This window comes from Podarcis pityusensis, assembly GCF_964106645.2.
Source record: "Podarcis pityusensis genome assembly, chromosome: 9".
NCBI classification, from domain to species: Eukaryota; Metazoa; Chordata; class Lepidosauria; order Squamata; family Lacertidae; genus Podarcis; species Podarcis pityusensis.
Genome location: NC_138034.1, coordinates 57,548,315 through 57,572,056, shown reverse-complemented (window position 1 = coordinate 57,572,056; position 23,742 = coordinate 57,548,315). Strand labels below are relative to the sequence as shown.

The window sequence follows — 23,742 nt, the reverse complement described above, 5'->3', positions numbered from 1 at the left end:
TTGTTTTTGTTTTAAGTGCACAGTTTCTGTTTAACCGAACGTTAGCAGTATCAAAAACGCAAAAGCTATTTTGGAAGAAGGAAACAAGGTCCTTTGTGATCTGTGTGGTGTTAAGTGGATTACGGAAGGACAATATTGAGATGGGCAGACTTATAGAACAATTTGCAAGCACTCTCTCCCCATAACTGACTAATGCTATTTACTTGTGATAAACACTTTTTTATTTAAATGATGCTCTGTATCTCTCTGTGGTACAATGCACTATTAACAGTTTAATGGCAGCCTACAACCAGTTCTCATTATAGCAGCATAATAATAGTGGATTACATCTGATAGCTTCCTCGTCAAATTTAATAGGAACCATTTTCACTACAGAACTTTATAATTTGTTTTTAATCACATAATAGCATTGTGAAGCAAACGTGCCCTTTATACACTTTGGGGAATATTTTTTTTTTTTTAAGACCTTACTAGCTCTTCCACATATATACATATTTTTTAAACCCACAAACCAACCACAGTTGCTGGTTTCCTCATTACTATGGATCCTGCTTTAAGCAAGGAAATCCATACTGTAATTTTTTGAAAACTGAAAAAATATAAAACTGAAAATGAATAAATAAAAAGTAATAAGGGCCTATATTCTTTTTCTTTCATGAGCCGCTGCTCTGCACTACACAGTAACTAGAACTGCACCAGATTTTTGCCCAATGATGTTTTGGGCAACCTCACAAAATGAGTAAGGCAGAAACCATGTGTCAGAAGCTGCTGGCGTCTGTGTGTGCCTGCCTCATGTCGTGAACCTTTTAAACCAGCGTTTCCCAAACTTGAATCTCCAGTTGATTTTAGACTACAATTCCCATCATCCCTGACCATTGGCCCTGCTAGCAAGAGATGATGGTAGTTGTAGGCCAACAGCAGCTGGAGACCCAAGTTTAGAAAACCCTGATTTAAACTGTAAGTGGCCGCCTTCTTAGCAAACAACCTTCTAGACCAATTTTGCCTACCCATTGAAAGTTTCTTTGCATGAACAAGAGAAGAAGAAGGAGGAGGAGGAGGAGGAGGAGGAGGAGGAGGAGAAGAAGAAGAAGAAGAAGAAGAAGAAGAAGAAGAGGAGGAGGAGGAGGAGGAGGAGGTTTGGATTTGATATCCCGCTTTATCACTACCCGAAGGAGTCTCAAAGCGGCTAACATTCTCCTTTCCCTTCCTCCCCCCCAACAAACACTCTGTGAGGTGAGTGGGGCTGAGAGACTTCAAAGAAGTGTGACTGGCCCAAGGTCACCCAGCAGCTGAATGTGGAGGAGCGGAGGAGCGAACCCGGTTCCCCAGATTATGAGTCTGTTGCTCTTAACCACTACACTACACTGGCTCTCCAAGAGAACAAATTACTTCTTTTTTTGGCTGAGCCTTGCTTTAACAAGTTCTTCCTGTCCTCTGGCATGCCTCTTGGCTCCAATTCCTTGTTTGTCCTCTGGTCTTGTTTATTCTTTGGTCATGACTCCCAGCTTTTTCCTTGATCCTGCACTGTAATTCATCCTTCAGTCCTGCCTTGCTCATCAGTTCCAAATATTTGCCTGTCTAATGGCTCCTTGTTCCCAGTTCCAGACTCACCTCAAAGTGCTTGCTGCCCTCAGCACAGTCCAAACACCATGTCGCTTCATGTCAAGGGGGTCTCAGTTCATGAAGCTCCCAATGATTGCCAGAGGGAATGGATATCCAAGATTTTTGATACAAATTCGAATTTTTATTACTTAGTCAAAGACCATAACCAGTCGTTCAACAGTACAATAAAAACAGCTTAATATAGGATTAAAATATATTAAAGCATAAATATCATAATCCATTACAATCAAAAACCTTTCTGAAGCACTGAGTTGTAAAATCCTGGGATATAATTTATTTTTTAAATCAAGTTTACTCTGAAACAATCAGAGTATTATTTGACTTTCATTTACAGTAAGATATTTTCATGTGTGTATACTAAATATATATATACTACAGCAGTGCTGTAAAACGACTGCAGAGTCCAATACAAGTTGTCAGTGGCATATATCAATATTTATTCTCTTTTCAAACCACAGTTACTATCTCATTTTCCATATATATCTTTCTTGCTGAACATCACTATTTAGTAGATATTTAGTCAAGGATTTCATAGATATCCACATCTCTTTCCTTAAGTTTGTTTGTAATAAAATGTTGTTACTGGCATAGTCAACATGGAGCTCATTTCACGGGACAAGACTAAATTTCTGAGCATCTGGTCTTCATTATATACTAATGGGCTGTCTGTTAAGGATATTGTAAAGTAATTAATTGGCAGAAAGCACATCCTTCCTCACAGGAAGCACACAAATGGCAAAACATATTATTATAGATCCCCTTTTTTCAGATAAAGACATTCTGTGGCATACAGCAGGGAAACCAATGCTTTGCAGATGACTCCATGTAAGTGTTCTAAGAGTGTTCCAGTATCCAGAACATACATCTCCACATGTACCAAAAGACAGTGGAGTTGGAAGCCATTCATATAGGACACAACCACGCCATAAAGGAGTGGCTTGGTGAATCCATATAATCATAGAATTGTAGGGTTGGAAGGGATCCCAAGAGTCATCTAGTCCAACCCCCTGCAATGCAAGAGTCTCAACTAGATCATACATGACAAATGGTAATGAAACTTCTGCTTTAAATTCTCCAAGGAAGAAGAGTCTCCCACTTCTCGTGGGAGTCCATTCCACGGTTAAACAGTGTTGACTGTCAGAAAGTACTTCCTGATGTTTAATCAGAATCTCATTTCTTGTAACTTGAATCCATTGGTTTGAGTCCTACCCTCTGGAACAGGAGAAAACAAGCTTGCTCCATCCTCCATATGAAAGCCCTTTAGATATTTGAAGATGGTTATCATATGTAAGGAGCCAACTGCTTAGCTTGGCGAAGATGAAAAAGGCTCAACTTCCAGACTCTATCACACACTGCAACCTACTGCACTGATTACCATAGATAATGCTTCTTCCAAACCTAATCCCGGTAGGATGAGGGGCAACTTCCATACTATGGATACCAGGGAAGGCCTGAAGACACAGGTGCCCTCACAGGGGCCACACTAGAATCTCCCAGGGATAAGAGTTCTAGCCACCTTAGGATAACAAAAAAGCCTATTACATATATGGGATTTATGGAATACTGAAGGAAGTAGGTAATAGGAGGAATATGTCCAGCAAGGAAAACTTGGAAGGAGAATTTAAGCTCACCATACAATACATTCAGTATTTGAATATATTGTAGTATTAGTCATATAGATTTTTTCTGCTGTATTTTTTCATAATTTAGGCAGCTATCCTGTAACTACTTACCTGGGATAGAGCACTGAGCTCAGATTTACATCAAAACACAGAATTGCAAATGTACAAATATGATTTCAATGTATCTTGTTTGTTTTTACACACATATTGTAATGTGTCTTAAATACTCTGAGAAAGGAAAGACATAAATAATTTAAATAAAATTTCCCATTCTAAGCATCTTCTGTCTTGTATAAGAGATATTTCCTCTCAATCTTTCTTTTTGGGTCTGCTGTCACTGAAAAAAGCCTACTTTTCATCAGACATGGAGCTGCAGAGCAATGGTTTAAGACATTTGTAATATAATTTTAACATATGTTTCTCTGATTTCCTTCCCTGCTGCCTACAAAACTTGTCATGTTCCTTTACTCCAAATGTCTCCAAATAAATAGTGGTTGTAATAAATAAATAAGCAGAGGATCACATAGATTAAATTTAATATATGACAGAAGAAATAAGAGCTTGGGGAGAGAATGGAATATACTGTGGGGCTAGATCTTATAGTCTGTGGTTTGGAAGGCAATGTCATAAAGGGAGCAGTCATTACAAATTGGAGAAATCCAAGCCGGAGAATGCAAATGCATGAGGGGTGCTCCATGAGCACAATAAATTAAGTAAAAACCACTAAAGTTGTGTGTGTGAAAAGGAAAGCAATATGGATATTCTCTGGTCAATAAATTAATATTTATTGTAGCCTTCCCCAATCTATCCCCCCCCCCGATATTATTGGAAGACAATTCCCATCAACCCTGACCACTGATCGTGCAGGCTGAGGCTAATGGACCTGGAGCTCAAAACAGAGAGGAAAAGGCTGAACTATACTTAAACCTTTTTGATGGTGATTCTTGGAAGCCAGAGGAAGTCTGAGCATGTTTGAAATTCCCACCCCCTCTCAGAAGAAAATGGCATGTGCTTCGGTAACTGCTACCTTTTAATGTTTGGGGGTTTCTAACCTTTCTTATTTCATTTTATAATGCATATAAAACAGACATAACAATTATAACAACGGATGAAAATTAAAAGATGAAAAACAAAACTACAAAATTGGGATGTAGAATGAGAAAAGTTGACCATGGGTTAAAATAACGAAGTCCAAGAAAAGACTATCAACATTATCAGATTATCAAATATAGTTCCAGATTTGCCAGGTTTGTTACAAGGGTTGCCTTGAAAAAAGATGGTTTTGCTTTATATGTCACAAATAAGTGGCAAAGAATATAGTAAGTGTCTGGAGAGTCTAGTGCTTGCTGAAATTTCAAAATATGTGTGATTTTTTTCATTATAGCTATATTCCACAGTGAGTGGTACCAAGTCTACCTATTAATGTTTTTACCCAGCATCCTTCTGTTGACAAGGCCCCTTCAACAGACCCATGCAGAGGCTGGGGGCAGCCAGGTACACTTGTCCTGGGCCTCAGAGGGGGTGATGCCAAGGGGCTGCAGGACTTACACTGTCTGGCCGGGACACAAGCTCTGCACAGGCCTGACCTTCATCTATCAGATCTCTAACATTCAAGTCTCCAGCTGGCATTGACAAAGATAGCAACTCCCATAAGCAACCATTTAACCCAATAAGCTACATTTCCTAGAACCATTAACAAGCTACAGGACTCTCAACCATTAAAATGGTATGAGTGCTTTAAATGTATGTTGTGGATGTGACCTTAAGGAGCCAATACCAAAGTGCTTAAGTTTTGCTGGATACTCCCATCAGAGAAAATAAGTACCTGAGTCTCACTTTTTTGTTTTGTTTTTTGGTCTAATGGAGAATCCAGAAAAACAAGCACTTTGGTATTGGCTCCTAAAGGTCCGCATTTTACACTGCTGGTTTGTTCCCTAGAGAATTCCACGTCACCATTCTAGACCTCTGTCTCCACCGGTTACAACACAGCCACGAAACACTGAAACAATATTTCAAGTTAATGAATTGCCTTTTACTCTTGCATTATCTGACATTTGCTCCCACAGATTCAGTCTCCAATGTAACAGCTTATCATTCCAAATTTGACTGGTTACACAAGAGAGAAATTGTTGCCATTCAATCCAAGTTTGCATGAGGACTAAGATGCAAAGTGTAATTAACGCAGCTCTTAAATAGCCTCAATTAAACACCTGCCTCTCAGTTACACACCATAGGGAAGGCAGATGCTTATCTAATTAACACCACAGCTCTTAGCCGAAGAAATATGGTGTGTGTGTGTGTGTGTGTGTGTGTGTGTGAGAATAATTTGACTATTCATATGTTTGTTAAGTTCACAACTGCTTACATCCTAAACTTCACTGGAAATAAGCACTGAATTATTCTCTATTGATGTATTTTTAAAGTACTCAATTTTCTACTGCACTGTACCAACTTTTATGCTGTTTCCACAGAATGAAAGAATATGCTGAAGTCTATTAGGACAACTATTTTCTGCCGTGGAGTTATATACTTACATAGAATATGAATCTGTGGATTACCTACTATTCTATAATTTGGGAGCATGCAGCATAAAGGGAGAGGAATCAGTCTGGAGACAGCTTACCGAGCTTACTCTTGGAATTCTTTCTGTAACTGATGCAAAAATGGCCAATTCCTTCTTCTTTTTTCGTGGTTCTTCAGTGGTCTCTTTAACCTGAAATTTGAGTAGGTAGTATTACGTTTGGGTGCAGGGGAGGTTACATTATAAAGGGAAGTTTGAACGTGTCACTGCTTTACAGTTTTAGTAAATATTAGTCTGCTGGCAGAATCCCCAGACTCATTTGCACAAATAAGCTGTTCATGTACAATGCTAGGCCAAAAATCCTATCTTAACAACTGATTATATACACATGAGCTGTATGCAGGTCAGTTGAGCTCCCTTGAATTCACTTCACTCATCCTTTCATGTGAGAGACTCAACATGCCAGGATTCAGCAACTAACCATAGCTTCCTGTTACAAGCACGTTGCTTCAAAACAGGCTAGGGCATGAAGTCATGGTTTGAAAACACCTAAGGGCAAGCTATGTTTATATGTTGAATCCTGTCGTGTTCAGCTGTTTGTACAAGGAAAGACTGAAGCAGCTGCAAAAGAGTTATTTGTGCCCACCTGCAGCTTGGGTATATCTTGATTTACTCAAGGCACAATTTTTGGATTAGCACTGGTGCTAATACAGCTCTACCTGCCCTGATCTCTAATACTTCCAAGAAAGATCCCACTAAAGATTCACCTCTTTCTAGAACTTTATCATAAAAGCACTTAAGTGTGTGCAATTCTACTAGAATTATATTTTATTCCTAAAGGTAAAGGGACCCCTGACCATTAGGTCCAGTCGTGACCGACTCTGGGGTTGCGGCGCTCATCTCGCTTTATTGGCCGAGGTAGCCAGCTTACAGCTTCCGGGTCATGTGGCCAGCATGACTAAGCCGCTTCTGGCGAACCAGAGCAGCGCACAGAAACGCCCTTTACCTTCCCGTCGGAAGTATTAGAGACCTATTTATCTACTTGGGAGTATTAGAGACCTATTTATCTACTTGTACTTTGACGTGCTTTCGAACTGCTAGGTTGGCGGGAGTGCTAGGTTGGCAGGAGATTTTATTCCTACTAGGATATAAATATTTCTTTAAATAAAAATATTAAGGGCACCTTTGTGAGAATAACTTCACAAGGGGTCATGGGAGTCTTCTCCCTTGCTCAGCATGTCTCCCATAGAGATATTCTATCTCATTTTACCCCAGCCAGCAAGTGAATCCTGGACCAGGAGCATAGCTAGCCAGGGGTGGGGGGTGCTGTCCACACCAGGTGGGTGGGGGCATAGGGCAGCACAGCAGGGGAGCTTGAGTTTGGCACTGTGGCTGCCGGGCGTTTGGGAGGATGCAGCTACGCAACAACTCTGGTCCACTCCAGGCACCGGTGGGGATTGCTACGCCGCTGTCCTGGACAGAGTTCTACAAAAAAAATCCCCTGCAAAAATTAAAATTGACAATCCCCTTGGAGGACAGCACACCAGGCCATGCAAAACAGGCAAATATAATTAATTTAATATTATTGTGATTTATGGTAATTCATTGTAAGTGTTTAAAATTTGTCACCTGACAATTGGCTCTCTGGAGAAACTATATAATCTTACAGAGCTACAAGTTGGATTTTGAAAACTTTTTGCAAATATTGTGTTATGTAGGAAATGCAAGATACTTTTTAGTTATGCATTTTGTTTTGGATTATTTTTAATAAGCTCATTTTAAAAGCTGACGAACAATATTTGATGACTTTGCCCCAGTAAGAAATGTTAATAGCATATCCAACCCCCTTCTCCCTTCCGCTATCATGAGACCTATCTCTAAATTTATCTATAATAACTTCTAATGATAATATATGTTAGCTATTCAGCTTGATTAAGACCTAAGGGGGGAAAGTATTTGCATCTGAGACATGCTGCGGAAAATTGTCCCTACAACTAGCACATTTGGTAATATGTATTCAGTTCTTCCCCTTATGATTATAATTCTGTTAAATCAGCTGTCAGGGAATGTTAATGGGGCTCTTAGGTAGTCATACTTAATATGTTTGATAATATGGAGCAAGAGAAAGATCCTATGCTAATTAATTGACACCACCTGAGAAATAGTGTAGGTTTACTATTCTTCTAGTTTGACTGTAGTGTGGAAATGTAAGTTATTTTCTAATAACTAGTTACTTATTTTCTCTGTATTTACAAGATGGTCTATGTCGTTCTTTAAACCACAGTAGAACCTATTTCTTTTATAGAGAGATTTTTCTCATTCAGAAAGGATTATTCACAAGTACTTTCCAGAGGGAAAGCCGTCTTGGTTTGTTACAGCAAAAAAGAAAAAGAGTGTGTACTGTTGCACCTTAAGACCTAACAGATTTACTGTGGTGTAATATCCCATGGATTGCAGTCATGAAAGACTATGAAACCTTATGCCACAATAAACCTGCTAGTTTTTAAGGTGCCACGATATTCTTTTTTTGTTTTCCTATATAACTGTAAGCCAATTCCCTAGTTTCTGTTTGATGAAGCTTGGCTCCTGTGTACTGCACATTTCTGTCTCCCAGTAGGTGCTCAGAGGCAGTAACGCCCAATGCAAAGTCTGGTAACCCTATGAAAATTTACTGGAAAGTTAGATCCCACTGAATTCAGAGGGGCTAACTCCCTAGTAAATCTTCTTCTTCAATGGTCACTTGTAGCCAAGTAAGATTGTCTTCCATGAACACAGTCTTAACAGTGAGTCCGTAAGTGACTGTGGAGGCCAAAGTAAATACGCATAAAAGGGCAACCTGAACGGTGTAGAGCAGAAAAGCAGGTGAGAACAGAAAGAGGGGACTGAAACAGCTGAGTTGGAAAGTGATTACCGTATTTTTCACCCTATAGGACACACTTTTTCCGCTCCAAAAATGAAGGGGAAATCTGGGTGCGTCCTATGGGGCGAATGCAGGCTTTCTCTGAAGCTCACTAAATTGGCTAGTCTGCTTACACTGGACTCTATCAGACCAACCTCCCCCACAAAAGATGCACAAGCACCTGCTGTTCACTTGCCTCTTTACAGATGAAAACAAATATAGCTTTGGTAGATCAGACCACAGGTCCATCAAGTCTAGGATCCTATTTCCAATAATGGCCTGATAGCTTCTGGGAAGCCCACCAGCAGACCATGAAAACAACAGATCCCTTTTTGTTTATTCCCAGCACCTGGTATTCAGAGATATAATGCAGGGATGATGGGAAACCTGTGGCCCTCCGGATGTTTTTGGACTCTCATCAGTCCCAGCCAACATAACCAATGGGCAGGGATTATGGGAAATGCTTTCCAACATCTTCTGGATGGCCACAGCTTTGCCATCCCTTTGAAGACAGGTGCTCCATTAAGTTATCATGCTAACAGCAGTTGACAGACTTATTCTCCATTTGCAGAACTGATTATCTGCTGCTGCTACATTCATGTACAAGTGGCTTTTGCTAAAGAAAGAATTCAGCACTTACTCTCATTTGAGGTTTTGTTTTGTTTTTATACAACCCTTCATCTGAGAATCACAGGGCAGTTTACAATATAAAAACACAAAAATACATACCATAGTAAAAAAACAAAAACAGTAACCTACACACACACAGTTTAAAAGTCCATAGATGGTTTAATTAGCCAAAGGTCTGCAAGAAGAGAAATGTTTTTTTCCTGGCACAAGACATCTCTGGATTATAGAAAAAGTAGATTAACACTACAATTCTAAACACATTTACCAGGAAGTAACCTCCTTTAAGCCCAGAGAGACTTATTGCTGAGTAAAGATGCACAGGACTGTACCACAAATTATTTGCGCTCCATTTTTAACATGAAAAAGAAAACCAATCTACCTGATAATCAGCTGGTCCAGGAGTAGTAAAAGCTTCTCTCTTGACTAAATATAGGAGTCTAGGAACTGAAGAACCAAATGCTCCCTTTTTCTTTTTTTCCATGTCAGCCTTTTTAAGACTTTCTGTTGCAATGCTATGGTTGAGAATATTATAGAATGCAGGACCTGCACAGCATACAAGGAAATTCTGTAAGCATAATAGCTGTTACTTAATTCTTTTACCACAGACAATTAAGTTAAAACGGGAATTGTAGGAGAAAGGGCAAAAGTGCTATACAAAAATAAAACAATACGCTTATATACACATACACACATACACATATAGCACAGCACTGTAACTACTTTGGATTGTCAAGGAAAAAGAAAACCCACATCTCTGCCAGGTGAGAAGGTCCACATTTAACAGAGGACACGATCAAATGTTGTACTCAGCAAAGAGAGGCTTATGCTGAAGATAAATGGTAGGCCACATTTCTTGCAGATTAGAGGGCGAAAGCAAAGACTTCTGTTCAAGGACATAGTACAAGGAGAGGTGCAATAGAAGGGAAATGAGCAGAATGAGAAATACATCATTAGCATGTTTTCATAGTAGGCAGCTCAAAATATACAAAGGGTCACCAAACATTATACCCTTTGATACATTTCAGGTTATTTACATTTGCTTTCATACAATGTTTTTAAAAAGGACAAATCTAGAAATCATTGGGGAAACTGTTCATTCATACTAGATTCCACCCTTCCCCTAGTTTCTGCAAGTATCTCATTCAGTTGTCTTGTTTATACACAGCTCACTCAAAGTGCTCTGAGAGAGAGAGAGAGAGCGCACTCTTGGGAATACCATTAATAGGTACTATTTGTCTTAGGAAGTGACTGTCATATTATAGTGCTGATGACCTCTAGAATCTTAGGATAACTAGCGTGATCTGCAACACAAGGATAAATAGCTTTTTCTGACTGTCAACAAGGGTGACCTTGTCAGATGTGAAGGAATATGCGGGGAACTCAATGGAAACTGTGGTAAATATTTACAATAAAGACCCACTTCTTTGAATGGCAAGAAAATATTCATAAATTATAAACTCTACAGCTGTAATACTATGTGCTCTTATTTAAAAGTTAGTCTCGGTGAGCTGAATTGTGGTAGTTCTGCTTTAGCATACTGTTATGCACCTCCCATTTCCTTGAGTTGTAGAAATAAAATGGCTGTGTTACAGAGCTTAGTTTCCTTTGGTGGAGAGACAGTATTAGAGACATGGTGTCTTTTTTACAAACATACAAGTGGAGCCCAGCTGAAGCTACAGTAGGCAATACAACAACTAATCCTGTTTTGACTTCCCAAGGAGCAACAGCACTCAAAGACAGCTTCTCTTTTGGTCAACCTCAATTAAACTTTCTACCTCTGTCTCAATGCATATTGTACAATTCAGTTTCTAGCTGCTTCAGTTTCTAGCAACCAACCCTTGCTGTGTATGGGAGAAACTGAAGCCTAAAATATAGACCATCAAGCTCTTTGTTAAGTTCCTGATCACCTGCTATGGTAACACAGGGAAAACAATAGCAATAAGCCCATTCGCAATCATCAAAACCATCTAAATTCCAAGCAATATTTTGTTTTAAGCAAAACCACTTTCTGTCACTTTATGTGTTTTCATTAATGTGTTTCTAATAAAACTGCTAAGCTTGTATTTGGGTAGGCAGAGGGAAGCAAGGCTATTATTTAACTATATGATTTAGCAAATACTGCCAAAAGGATAGTTCAAACAATACTGATATTAGAGGTATACATATGACTTCCAAATCCATCAGTGGCACAAACATTGCTTATATGCTGATATTTGAACAAGCATTGTAATATAGCTGGAGTCAGCAGCACAAGAAAAACTTTCACATGCAACCCACTTTGGCCCATTCTCATTTTTTGCATAAAAAACTTTTTATTATTATTTATACAACCATTACACAATGAGATGACTTTGTAGTCACCTCTTCCGAGACATCTATATATGTCCTGACCTCATCTTATTTGTATTGGAAAACAACCCATATTTGAAAGTTGTGGTTTCTGAAGTCCTCTCGAAAACAATGCATAATCTTATTGTATTCTGAACTATTTGAGACTGGGCTTTACTATTCAGATTCAGTTTTACAATTCAGCTCCACATCATTATGTACATTAATCACTATGCGGAAGGTATTGTTTTGTAATACAAATCCAGGTCCATTGCTATCTTCACTGATTATTTATCCTGAACCACATGAACTTAACACCAGACAAATACTTCCTTTCAGCAGAGAACTCAGGTGGTTGGTTGCTTATCAGCTAGGAAGTGAAATAGGACCACCCAAACGCTTAGAAGATTTCCTAGGTATCCTGAAATAAATAAGTGTATAACTTAAAAGAAAAATGCTTAACCCCAAACCTGCCTAGCATGCAGAAAGTGCTAAGAAAGAAGTTAAGTGGAGAGCAGGGACATAAGCTGGAGGTGTCAAAGAAAGATGTAACTGATCTGCTTAAGACTCTGACAGTTTCATATTGGAGTGGGAATTCGCATTATGGAGATATAGACCATGTACGAAGGGAAAAGGCTAGACTCTCTGCATTAATAAGGGATGCTTCAGGAGTAAGAAAAGGAAGAGGGACACTTTTCTCTTTCCCACTCTCCAGAAACATCACAATATATAAATAAGGAAATAGCTGAAGTTTCCCTTTATGCCGTCCTGAAAAGCCATAGCGCATCCACACAATGGAGGCCTGAACAGCACCTCAAGGTTCCTGCTGCAGGCTGCCTGGAGCACTCCTCTTAGAGGGTGGAGATATTTTGCTGCTCGTCCCACTTGTTTACATTAATTACTGCAAACCTGGACTTTTTCGCAGCCTGTGGTCTTGGGTGAATCGAACAGCTGTATTGCCAAATGGAATGTTTTTTGTTTGAGTCGCTTTCTTCAAGGACTCAAGAGCGTAGCGAGTTTCATTATATGTGCCAGGAGCTGGGGCAGTTGATTTCACAGGTGCAAATCTCTACGGAAACACAAGAGAAAATAAATCAATGACAAGCAATCCCTTCAAATAGCTATGTAGGTAGAAAGATCCCAACTTTGTCTAAAAACAGCTTTCTCAATCTAATAGCAATAAACTAAAAGGACATATTTTATTGTCTTACACTGAGTCAAACCATTCGTCTATCTTCTTTATTTTAATCAATATTTTTTCTGTTTTCAAAACTAAACAAGGTGTATCTACTCAAAGATCCCAGCAGAGCTCTTTTACAGTTCTGCAACTGAGTGCTTTTTAACTGCGCCTGAATCTGAGACCTTTCCGCATTCAAAGCATGCACTCTGTAATGGGAATTCTGGCCATCCTTAAAAATAAAGGTAGCATTTATAAATTGACAAGTTAACTTGTGATTTGTATATCACAAGTTTTATTGATGGAATCATTTCCTGACTGCAAGTGGCTTATGTAGTGCTCGCTAGAAAGTCACTGGTGTATAATATAAAACATATTTTAATATACTTGTCAGAGCTTTGCAAGCCAGATATTGAGAGCAACAAGCAACAAGATGCATCTTGTCTGTTGCTTGACTTTAGCTGGTTATGCTGATTCAACCAAATGAATAGTCAAGGCTCTTAATAGGGAATATTCTGCAGAGGAGCAACATCTGAGCTTCAATACTCTGAAGAGGCAACCGAACAGCTAAAAGGCTGGGCAATATGTTGATGCAATCACATGCTTTTTCAGAATTTTCTTTTATGCTACTGGATTAGAAATGAGTATAGCTATCTTGAATGTTGTGCACGGGCTGATAACTATGCCGTTGCATAATGTCACCTGATGTGTGTGATCAGAGGCTAAATAAGGTGCTGGTGGTCCTTAATGGCCAGGAATCCGGAATGCCAAATCTCTATGGGCAGGGTAGGCCCAAGACATTTTTGCTGCCTAGGGCAAAGGTCAAGATGGTAATCCCTCACCAATTTCATGAACAGAAGCTGTCTAGATTGGCAGATGAATCTTACTGATGGGACAGCATCCTCCACGATACCAATGGTCAGCAAGACAGCTTGGCAGGGGGCACACACAGCTCTGTTCTACAACTTCTTGCCTGCCCCACATTTGCCACCTGAGGCAACTGTTTCACATCTGGTGCCTAATGGTAGGCCCAGTCCTCTGTGTGAGTATGGAGGAGTAATTTAAATTTGGGGATAGAAAGAAAAGAGGCAGAAGAAGCTTGAGATTTTAAACTAGAATAAAAGAAGCATATCTGGTGCTATACAGTGCTGTACTTTGGAAATTTGTTGCAAGATTAGCATTTATGGTACCTGCTGTAGGAGTGTACATGCTTCCACTATCAGTGTTTATATACCAGTAAAAAGTTATCACAATGGTACCAGAAATCTCCACCATGCTCTCCTATGCAAAGGAAATAAATTCATGTACAGTGGTACCTTGATTCTCAAACACCTTGGTACTTGAACATTTCGGCTCCCAGACACTGAAAACCCAGAAGTAAGTGTTCCAGTTTTCAAACATTTTTCAAAAGCTGAACGTCTGGTGCAGCTGTTGGCTATTGTTTCCAGGGCACCTTCACCAATCAGAAGCCGTGTCTTGGTTTTCGAACATTTCAGAAGTCAAACAGACTTACAGAATGGATTACATTTGAGAACCAAGGTACCACTGTAATGCCATCCCTGGAACTTCTCACTGCTCAGATAAGTGGGGTAAATGTTTCCTGCTTGGCAGGGGGTTGGACTCGATGGCCCTTGTGGTCTCTTCCAACTCTATGATTCTATGAAATGTAACAACATTATGGGAAATGAAAAAAGAAAGAAAAAGAGCTATATTACTTCTTACTTGGGCAAGTGAAAGGAAAGGAGCACTTCGTGTTGCACTAACTGGCTTCTCAAACTGACTTCTTATGTAATACTGGCCAGGACCTGGAACACCCTGCAAAACAGTTACAGCAACTATGACTGAAATAGCATCAAATACAGCACATACTTTGTATTGCAGGCTGTGTTAACTCTGGAACAAGAGCGGTGACAGAAAGGTGGAATATAAATACATTAAATAATTGTGATAAAAGGCTTCCCTCTAAGAAACTTAACGAAAGAGAAAACCCTGAGAAAACCACAGAACATAGAACTCAAATCACAGAAATAACGCAAAGCTTTCAAAAGTAAAATGTTTTAGGCAATTATGTGAATCAGCTGTATAGTCACATTTTGAGGAGATATGGGATGTTTCTTTTCACTATTGAGATTCTGAAAAATTGTGGCCAAGGGCAAAGATCAAACAGCACAGTGAATGAGCAATGAAAGATCCTTCCTTCCAACATGCAAACAGCTTCCAGTGTCAACCAAGACCCTGAAATAACAACAGATTGCAGAGAAGCCAGTCCGTAGCTTCCTTCCTCTCAACCGAGAAAGATCACCCACATTGCAAAATGTGCAATGCCCTTTTTTCAGCTGGAACTCAGTTCTGGCACCTCTAAGGTAGGTTCCATTGCCATTATAAGAGAGTAAACGAGGTGTTCATGGAGAGTTCTGGTACCTCTTTTTCTAGAAAAATAGCACTGCTTACAGTTTAGGCTATCAACATGGCAGCAGAAGGAAGGTATTTCAGTGCCAAGAATGCTTCATTCTAGCAACACCACTTTGGTATGCACAAAATATTTTGCTTTCCAATTGTGAAACACAACAACTATGTATACATCCCCAATCGGTTTTTCCTGGTGTGCAGGAGGGAACATAACTGGAAAAAGGTGAAGTGCAACATAAATAGGATCTATTGTAAGGGTAGGGAACTGTGGAAATCCATATGTTGCTGGACCTCCCTCGTCCGTGAACATGGGGCTGGGACTACAGGGAGTTAGCATCTAACCGCATCCAATTCCCCACCCTAGTCTATGCCACTCAGTCTTAAAGTAGGAAATGCTCTGCGAAGGGGCCACTGGGGCAGGACTCGAGGACCATTTGTCTTGGATCTCAAGGTCAAAGGAGGCTCAGATTTAGACAATTATACTTTGGCATTTGATAAGTTTTGCAATTTGTCCTTATGCACATCAGATGAAATGTGACACACACATTCAGCTTAGAGCTGCAAAATTAAGGAAAAAAGAGATGTCATTTGGTAGAAGACATACTTTTTTGTTAAATGAGATATGTCTTGCTCTTTTTCTTGGTGTTTTATTTTGTTTGTGTGGGTCATAATTTTTAAATTATTATTATAGCTAAAGGGCCTCAAAAGACGAGAGTGGCCTGGGTGCCTGTGAACCTCTGAGAAGGCCTGACTCTGTGCACACAATGAAATGTCCAGTTACTCCAATTATTGAAGAGTATGAGGCAGACTGCTCAGAGTTTCTTATATGCATCAGATTTTCAAGACCAATGGTCAGGAAGCAACGAGGCAGGCAGGACAGGTAGTCTAAAGGCAAGTGTGCAGTCAGGGCCCCATGGAGATTCGAATTACACTCCCACTGCCCCACATAGGCAATGGAAATTGAAATATAATCATCATTCCTTTTTCAAAATGAGCCCAAAAGGTAAAGGCTGGAGTATTTATGAAAATTTATCTCATTAAGTATACTTGCTCTTGTTCAATGAAGTGCCATAAAACAAATTTAAATACACTTTAAAATAAATGCTTATTAACCTAAAGTGCATTCCATATGGTTCTTATCTCAACCGGGCTTTCAGCTAAATGGCTAGAATACCAAGACTCTAAGAGAAAATAGGTCTCTCATAGCAGAAGGTTGCATTGAATTAATGAGGGAGGCACAGATGTAGAAATACTTTTGCTGACCAATTTCCAGTGCTTGATTGGCTAATGCTTAATGCAAGTCTTCCATCTTACAATAGACCAAAGATTTTGTATTGGCAGTACTAATTTGCATAATTGCAACATAAATTTTAGTTAACTCAAGGCTCAAGTACATCCTGTGTTTTAATAAAGCAAATAAGTGCACTCAGTATAGACAAAACTGAACTAATTAAATCTTAAAAGACTTAATTCAGTTTAAAATGGTAAATGGTAAGTTATGTAGTAAAGATTGTAAATTCCTTAGCAATCAATAATATGTAAGGGGCAGGGTGACTTGGATATCTGCATTATGAACACTTTATGGCCCCAAATAATAATAATTAAAAAGAGTAAGACTGTATTTCACTGGGAAAATATATCAATTGTCCTAGTTTATGCTGGCAAACCAGATAATGAGATGCTGATATATCAGCATGAAGTTCTGCTTTCTGCCTTATTATTTCCTTAAGCTTAAATAAGTGCAGAAACAGTACCTTTGTAAACTCTCTGCCCAGTAAATATATATGAAGGTTCTTATACTAGATATTTCCTAGCATTACTATGTGCGGGGTTAGAGGAACAAACTTATGGGTCTGTCTTAGAGTCTCAATAGTCATTTTAACTTCTGGAGAGAAGGAACACAGCTACTAATGTATAGATTTTACTAAAGCAATTGCAAATTGTACTGGAGAAGTTATAAATATTCATAAAGAAATTAGCATCAAAGTAAGATTAATTCTAAGAGAACTCACCTACTGAAAATTCCATCAGCAGATAAATATTTTATACTTCTTAAGAAGTCTTTCTTCTTGTTCACTAATGCAACTTGATTAGTATTAACCTTTCACTGTTGTGACATCCTTTTCCCTCCCATTTAAACTCATCTCAAAACTTCCTGAAAGCACACTCTTAATACTGCAAGACCATTGCTATTTGTTATCTTCCAAAAGGCATTTAACTTGAAAAGGCGACCAGAACATGACCCAGTTCAGCGTAACATGGAGTTTAAAAGTGAGCTCACGAAGTCGAACACAGTCCTATTTAATCTCAGAAAGGGAACCTTTCAATAAATTAAGAGAATATAGTTACAAAGAAATTCAAAGAGCTCCATTAAAGAAACTCAACTATCTTCAGGAGCTTAGAATCACAGAATTGTAGAGTCCCAAGGGTCATCTAGCCCAACACAATGCAATGCAGGAATCTTAAGTAAAGCACCCATGACAGATAGCTATTCAACCTTTGCTTAAAAACCTCCAAGGAAGGAGAGTCCACCACCTTCCAAGAGAGCCCGTTCCACTGTACAACAGCTCTTACCATCAGAAAGTTCTTCTTCATATTCAGTCGGAATCTCATTCCAGCAGAAGAAAACAAGCTTGCTCCATCTTCCTTGTGACAGCCCTTTAGATATATGAACATGGCTGTCACATCTTCTCTTAGTCTCTTCTTTTCCAGGCTAAACATATCCAAGTCCCTCAATCATTCCTCATTAAGCTTGGTTTCCAGACCCTTGATAATCTTGGTTGCCCTCCTCTGCACATATTCTATGTTGTCAATCTTCTTTAATTGTAGTGCTCAAAACTGCACACAGTATTCTAGGTGGCAACTGACCAAAGCAGAATAGAGCAGTTCTATTGCTTCCCTTGATCAGGACACTATACATCTGTTGATGCGGCCTAGAATAGTACCAGGTGTGTTTGTTCTTTACTGTTGCATACACTGTTGACTCATGTTAAGCTTGTGGTCTACGAAGATCCCTGGATCATTTTCACACCTGGATCATTTTCAAGCCAGGTGTCCCCCATCTTATATTTGTGATGCAGTTCTTCCTGCATAAATGCAGAACCTTCAATTTGTCCCTACTGAAATTCATTTTGTTAGTTTTGGCCCAATTCTCCAATCTGTTAAGGTCATCGTGAATCCATATTCTGTCTTCTGCAGCATTAGCTTACCCCTCCCAGTTTGGTGTCGTCTGCAAATTTGATGAGCATCCCCTCAATTCCTTCACCCAAGTCGTTTATAAAGTCACTTAAAACCAAGATATTTAAAACTACCATTAATGGCTCAAATACAATTCATACATCAGAGAGAGAAAATGCACTCCCAAAGGATGCCTGCCAAGGAAGAGGAAAGTAAGTCATTTTCTTATCAAAAAGGGTAGGGCATATTGGGTTTCAGAGACAAAACTGCCCCTAGTTTCTTCGGAGGAGCTGGCTTTGCTCCCACAAACAGCTTTGTCCTTCCATTTGCCCCCAGACCTCAGTGGAAACCACTAAGAACCAGACATGCCCATTCACCTACATAGTCACCACATAGTATTGCTCAGTCATAGTAACAAACATAAGTAGTAGTTTGCCAAGTACTACCGCCTGAGCATCTAATTACAAATCTGGGGTATGAAGGTATCACCAGCTGTGACAATAGCAACTTCATGCAGCCCACCAAGGGGGACAAACAGGGATCCGGTCACATCACCTTCAATCTTCCCCACTCTCTCAAAACAGCACTCCCCTCAACCAAGATTCTAAAGCTTAAATTTCTTGACAGAATAACGCCATAGTTGCAGAATGCCTGATATGGCAATATAAGCATTTTTTGGCTGGCTGTACCCACTCTGAATCAACTGACTTGATGGTAAAAGCAGATTTCATTCAGAAGCCACCCAAAAATGAAGCTGAAATAAATATGGATCTCTGAAAGCATCTTTAAAGGAATAGAGGTAACGCTAAAGCTGGAATCAACTTTAAAATCAAAAAGAGAACTTATACATTGCATTATTACTGAGTTTGTTGCATAACCATCCTTATGTAAGATGTATGCAGCCAATTATGAAAGAAATGATTGCAAAAGGCCTAAAACATGGAGACATGAAAGCATGTTTGCATGGAAAAATTTCTTTAATTAGCCAAGCGAAAACTGTCATGCAACAGTGACGATGAGCCTCTGGGAGCAGCTACCATTGTAACAGAATAATAGTCATTTTAATTAGCTAGAACATTAAAGCATTCACCTCAGTGGTTGCCTCAATTGTTTGTACTTTAAAAAAAAGAAAAGCTTTTTGTCCTCTGTGCAGTTGACAACAAATGTCCCCAATACATTTTTATCTTCAGGGGAAAGTAATTCATGTCAGCATTATTCTAGAGTAATTCAAGAAAGCATGCTAGTATTTGTGAAATATCCCCGCTACTGCAGCAAAATTATGGTAGCATAAAGAATGTCTCTGTGGCTCATAGTCATTTTTTGAAAATCACTGTTCATATAATTTTCTTCACTTCAACAGTAATTGAAAGATTGTTGTACTGGAATGTTATCAACACTGAAACTATTACAAAACACCCAAGATCCGGAAGCATGTACGAAAACTGCAGGTCACAAGTGAGGCCGGTTAAGAAAAGCAAGACTTGTATCATCAAGGGCCTTTCCATCCAGTTAGCTTACAGCAGGTATGGGGAACTTTTGACTCTCCAGATGTTGATGAACTATAACTCCCTTTATACTTGACCATGGTTGCTGGGGATGATGCAAGTGGTGGTTCAGCACCATCTAGAGCAATGTTTCTCAACCTTGGGTCCCCCAGATGTTGTTAGACTACAACTCCCATCATCCCTGAGCTCTGGGCTTGCTAGCTAGGGGTGATGGGAGTTGTAGTTCAACAACATCTGGGGACCCAAGGTTAAGAAAGGCTGATCTAGAGGGTCCAAGTTTCCCCATACCTGGCTGGCAGAGTAGCAAAGATAGAACTATTAATTGTTTGTTATGGGTAGGGATGTCCCAGACAACAAAAAACAGTGGTACCTTGGGTTAAGTACTTAATTCGTTCCGGAGGTCCGTTCTTAACCTGAAACTGTTATTAACCTGAAGCACCACTTTAGCTAATGGGGCCTCCTGCTGCTGCCGCGCCGCCAGAGCACCATTTCTGTTCTCAACCTGAAGGTAATCCGGAGGTAATATTTCTGGGTTAGCGGAGTCTGTAACCTGAAGCGTATGTAACCTGAAGCATATGTAACATGAGGTACCACTGTAACAGAAATTTGTGTTTCTGATGAGTCTTCACCAATGTCCTGATCCATCAGAAACAAAAATATCTATCAGAGATAACCTTCCAACAGAACTGTCTCTATTAAGTTGCATGGGTCAATAGTAAATTGGCTCATTATTTCACTTAGAAGCTTTGCTCAGGAAGAAAAGCAAGGGCTTACTAAGAAATGTGTGAACACAGCTTTAGATGACTGGGAGCTGTAGCCAGGAGAGTTGGTGTATACTCACTAAGAGTGTGACTGCAAAGATCCCAATTCAAATCTCAATGTTTCTGCAAGTCCGAATTGCAAACATTTGCTTCTGAATACAGGCAACTCCCCATTTATACAAACAGTGCCAGGTCAACCAAGTCACTCTGTCCCTCCAGCTCGCTGGAGCGAGAAGGGCGGTGGAACTGACACAGCTCACACATGCAGGAAAGAAGGGTCTCTGCACACGTCAGCTGGGCTGGTCAACCAAGCTCCCCCACACCTCCAGCTCCAGTTTCCCCACATGTCAGCTGTGCCAGTCCATAGAGCCATGCATGTATGATGTCAGGTTTAGGGCAGGTTGGTGTGGCTTCCCCAAAATGGCCTGATGGGCAAAGTTTCACCTGTGGGCCAAAGATACCCCACTCCTGAAATAATGGGAGCGGCCAAAGCTCAGTGGTACAGCACAAAAGATTCAAACCTTGGCATCTGCAGTTGAAGCTATCTACAAGTAGCAATGCTGAGAAGGCTCTGAGGCCTTGGGAAACACTTAGAATTGACAGCGCTAGGCTATATGGACCAATTAAATAGAATGAATTAATTGAATTAAATAGAATGCCATATCCTCCAACATCCTGTTGATCAAAATTGGGTTGCTCATGCTTTGGTTCCGAGCTGTCACAGGAGTCAGCTGACTGAAGCAAGAACAAAAAACAAGCATCCTTTATTTTTGTCTACTTTCTAAAGAGGAGTCAGTATGTGTTGATACTTTCTGCAAAGTGAAAGCAAACTGCATTTGCTGGTTTCCTTTATCGTTACAGAAATGAAATATATTTTAAATCACAGAAATAACAGTAGAAGACAGTAATAAAAACCAAGTACTCCACCTAATACAAGACAAACAATTAATGCTACACTTTATGTGCCAAGTACCAGTGATTGTTAAATAAATCACCTCCATGTGAAATATTAAACATGTACTTTTATTGTCCTATTAATTTGCTGTATCTGCAACTTTACAAGTGAGTGCTTTATTCATTCCGGAGTGTATTATTTCTGACAATCATGGTAATTGTATTCTTTATTAAATGGATTAAACCCATTCAGATACAAAGAGATATTTACCTTCTTGCCAGACATTCAGAATGTAGGAGCTCTAGGACATGGTCACCCTTTAACAAAATACGGAAGAGATTGCCATCTTTTATTGCCTGTATCTCACAAAATCTATGAGACGAACAAGGTTATTTAAAAAGCAACACAGTGTAAGTTGTGGTTATAACTTTTCAGAACATGGGAGGACTATGGCCCCTGATTTCAATGGCACAAATGAAAATGGTAACCATCTCCTTGCTACCATGTGTCCTCTCATTTTGTCAGCACAGATTTCTCCGAGGGCCTAGAAGATAGGTTAAATGTACACATGAATTTACTTATCTGATTTTGTATTATTATTAAAATAACAGCTTCCTCAACAATAATTTTCATCAGAACATCATGGGGAACTGAAGGTTCAATCCTGAGGAGATACTTCTACAGTGGTACCTCGGGTTACATACGCTTCAGGTTACACACTCCGCTAACCCAGAAATAGTGCTTCAGGTTAAGAACTTTGCTTCAGGATAAGAACAGAATCGGGCTCCGGCGGCACGGCAGCAGCAGGAGGCCCCATTGGCTAAAGTGGTGCTTCAGGTTAAGAACCGTTTCAGGATAAGAACGGACCTCTGGAACGAATTAAGTACTTAACCCGAGGTACCACTGTATTTAGATATTTTTTTAAAACCAGATCCATGGAATGCACATATACGTAAGTATAAACTTGTGTGTCTTCATCCTGAGGGGCTGTGAGCTAGTGCCCTATGATGACCCTTCTTCATGGGGGCACTACACTAACAAAGGAAGCGTCCAGGGATTGGTAACACTTGAAATAAAAGGGTGGTAAACTTTCAGATGTCTCAAGCCTGAATAGCTAGTCATGAATAATCAGCAATCAATAAGAAATACAAGGAGGGTAGCTGCTTGCATTTAAAGGACCAATTATTCTGTTGTGTACAGTATCTGTTTTGTTTCTGCAGAAGGTAGACATTCTCCTCCCAAAAAGGGTATATACTTTCTTCAAAGCTATTTTTAATTATAGACTCAGTAACATAATTTTCTGTTAGTCATAATAATGCTCATAGAAGTGTAAAATATTAAGATATACTTGTTTGTTTTTAAAAAGCCGAATTCCAAAGAAAGAGAGAAGAGTAACGATGGAGATAAATGCAGCCTAGTCATGGGTGATTTTGACATTATAACCAGTTACGGGTATTCAGAGCTTATATGTTTTCTCTTATATTGCCATTTCAAACTACTCAATCCTCATGTTCCTGGCTGACAATATAACACAAGATGGCATTAGGTATAAAAGTTGCAAATGCCAGCAGTAGCTCTAAATGTCAGCCGTAACTTCAACAGGTACATTTAGAAAACCAATTCCTTCACACAGCTGTACAGCTACACTAGATGGCAAAACAAGCTTTTTAAAAAAGCTGTATTTTTTCTCGTTTGGAAATTTCAAAAGCAGTAGTGATAACTAGCACCACGTAGCCACTAGGTAAGTGAAAAGTGCTATGCTAGTTATTTATATTTCTGTGCCTTTATGGAGCACGTGGGGAGATTTTATTATTTTTAAAAATTATGTTATATTTATATCCTATCTTTCTTCTTATATGCTGAAGGTGGTCTGGCAAGGTGGTCCAGGATCAGTGAATTGAATGGGGATTTGAACCCTGGTCTCCCAGGTTTTAGTCTAACACTCTAAACTTCTATACTGAACTGGCTTCAGTTGTTACAGTTGATCAGAACAAAGTTTTTAAATTACAGCCTAAAATACCACTTTCTGATTTTTGGGGATGTCCAAAATAAGTAGAGATAGCAAACTCTCAAAGCAGATAATTTGCTTTCAGGGTGATACAATCACACCTCTTCCTTTCAAACAGCAAGAACCACAGCAAAAGAAGCAGAACGTCCACATAATAAAATAAATATTAGCATATTTTAAACAATAT

At 39.4% G+C, this 23,742-nt stretch overlaps 1 protein-coding gene across 1 annotated transcript in view; it reads right to left on the bottom strand.

The window, feature by feature from the left end:
• Positions 1 to 23,742, bottom strand: part of STPG2 (sperm tail PG-rich repeat containing 2) — a 218,740-nt gene that overhangs the window by 165,377 nt on the left and 29,621 nt on the right. The window contains exons 7-10 of the mRNA XM_081020883.1: positions 14,523 to 14,615; positions 12,533 to 12,692; positions 9,675 to 9,838; positions 5,869 to 5,958 (exon numbers count right to left, since the gene is read on the bottom strand). Coding sequence (XP_080877009.1) covers positions 5,869 to 5,958; positions 9,675 to 9,838; positions 12,533 to 12,692; positions 14,523 to 14,615 — 507 coding nt within the window. The remainder of the gene's footprint in view (positions 1 to 5,868; positions 5,959 to 9,674; positions 9,839 to 12,532; positions 12,693 to 14,522; positions 14,616 to 23,742) is intronic.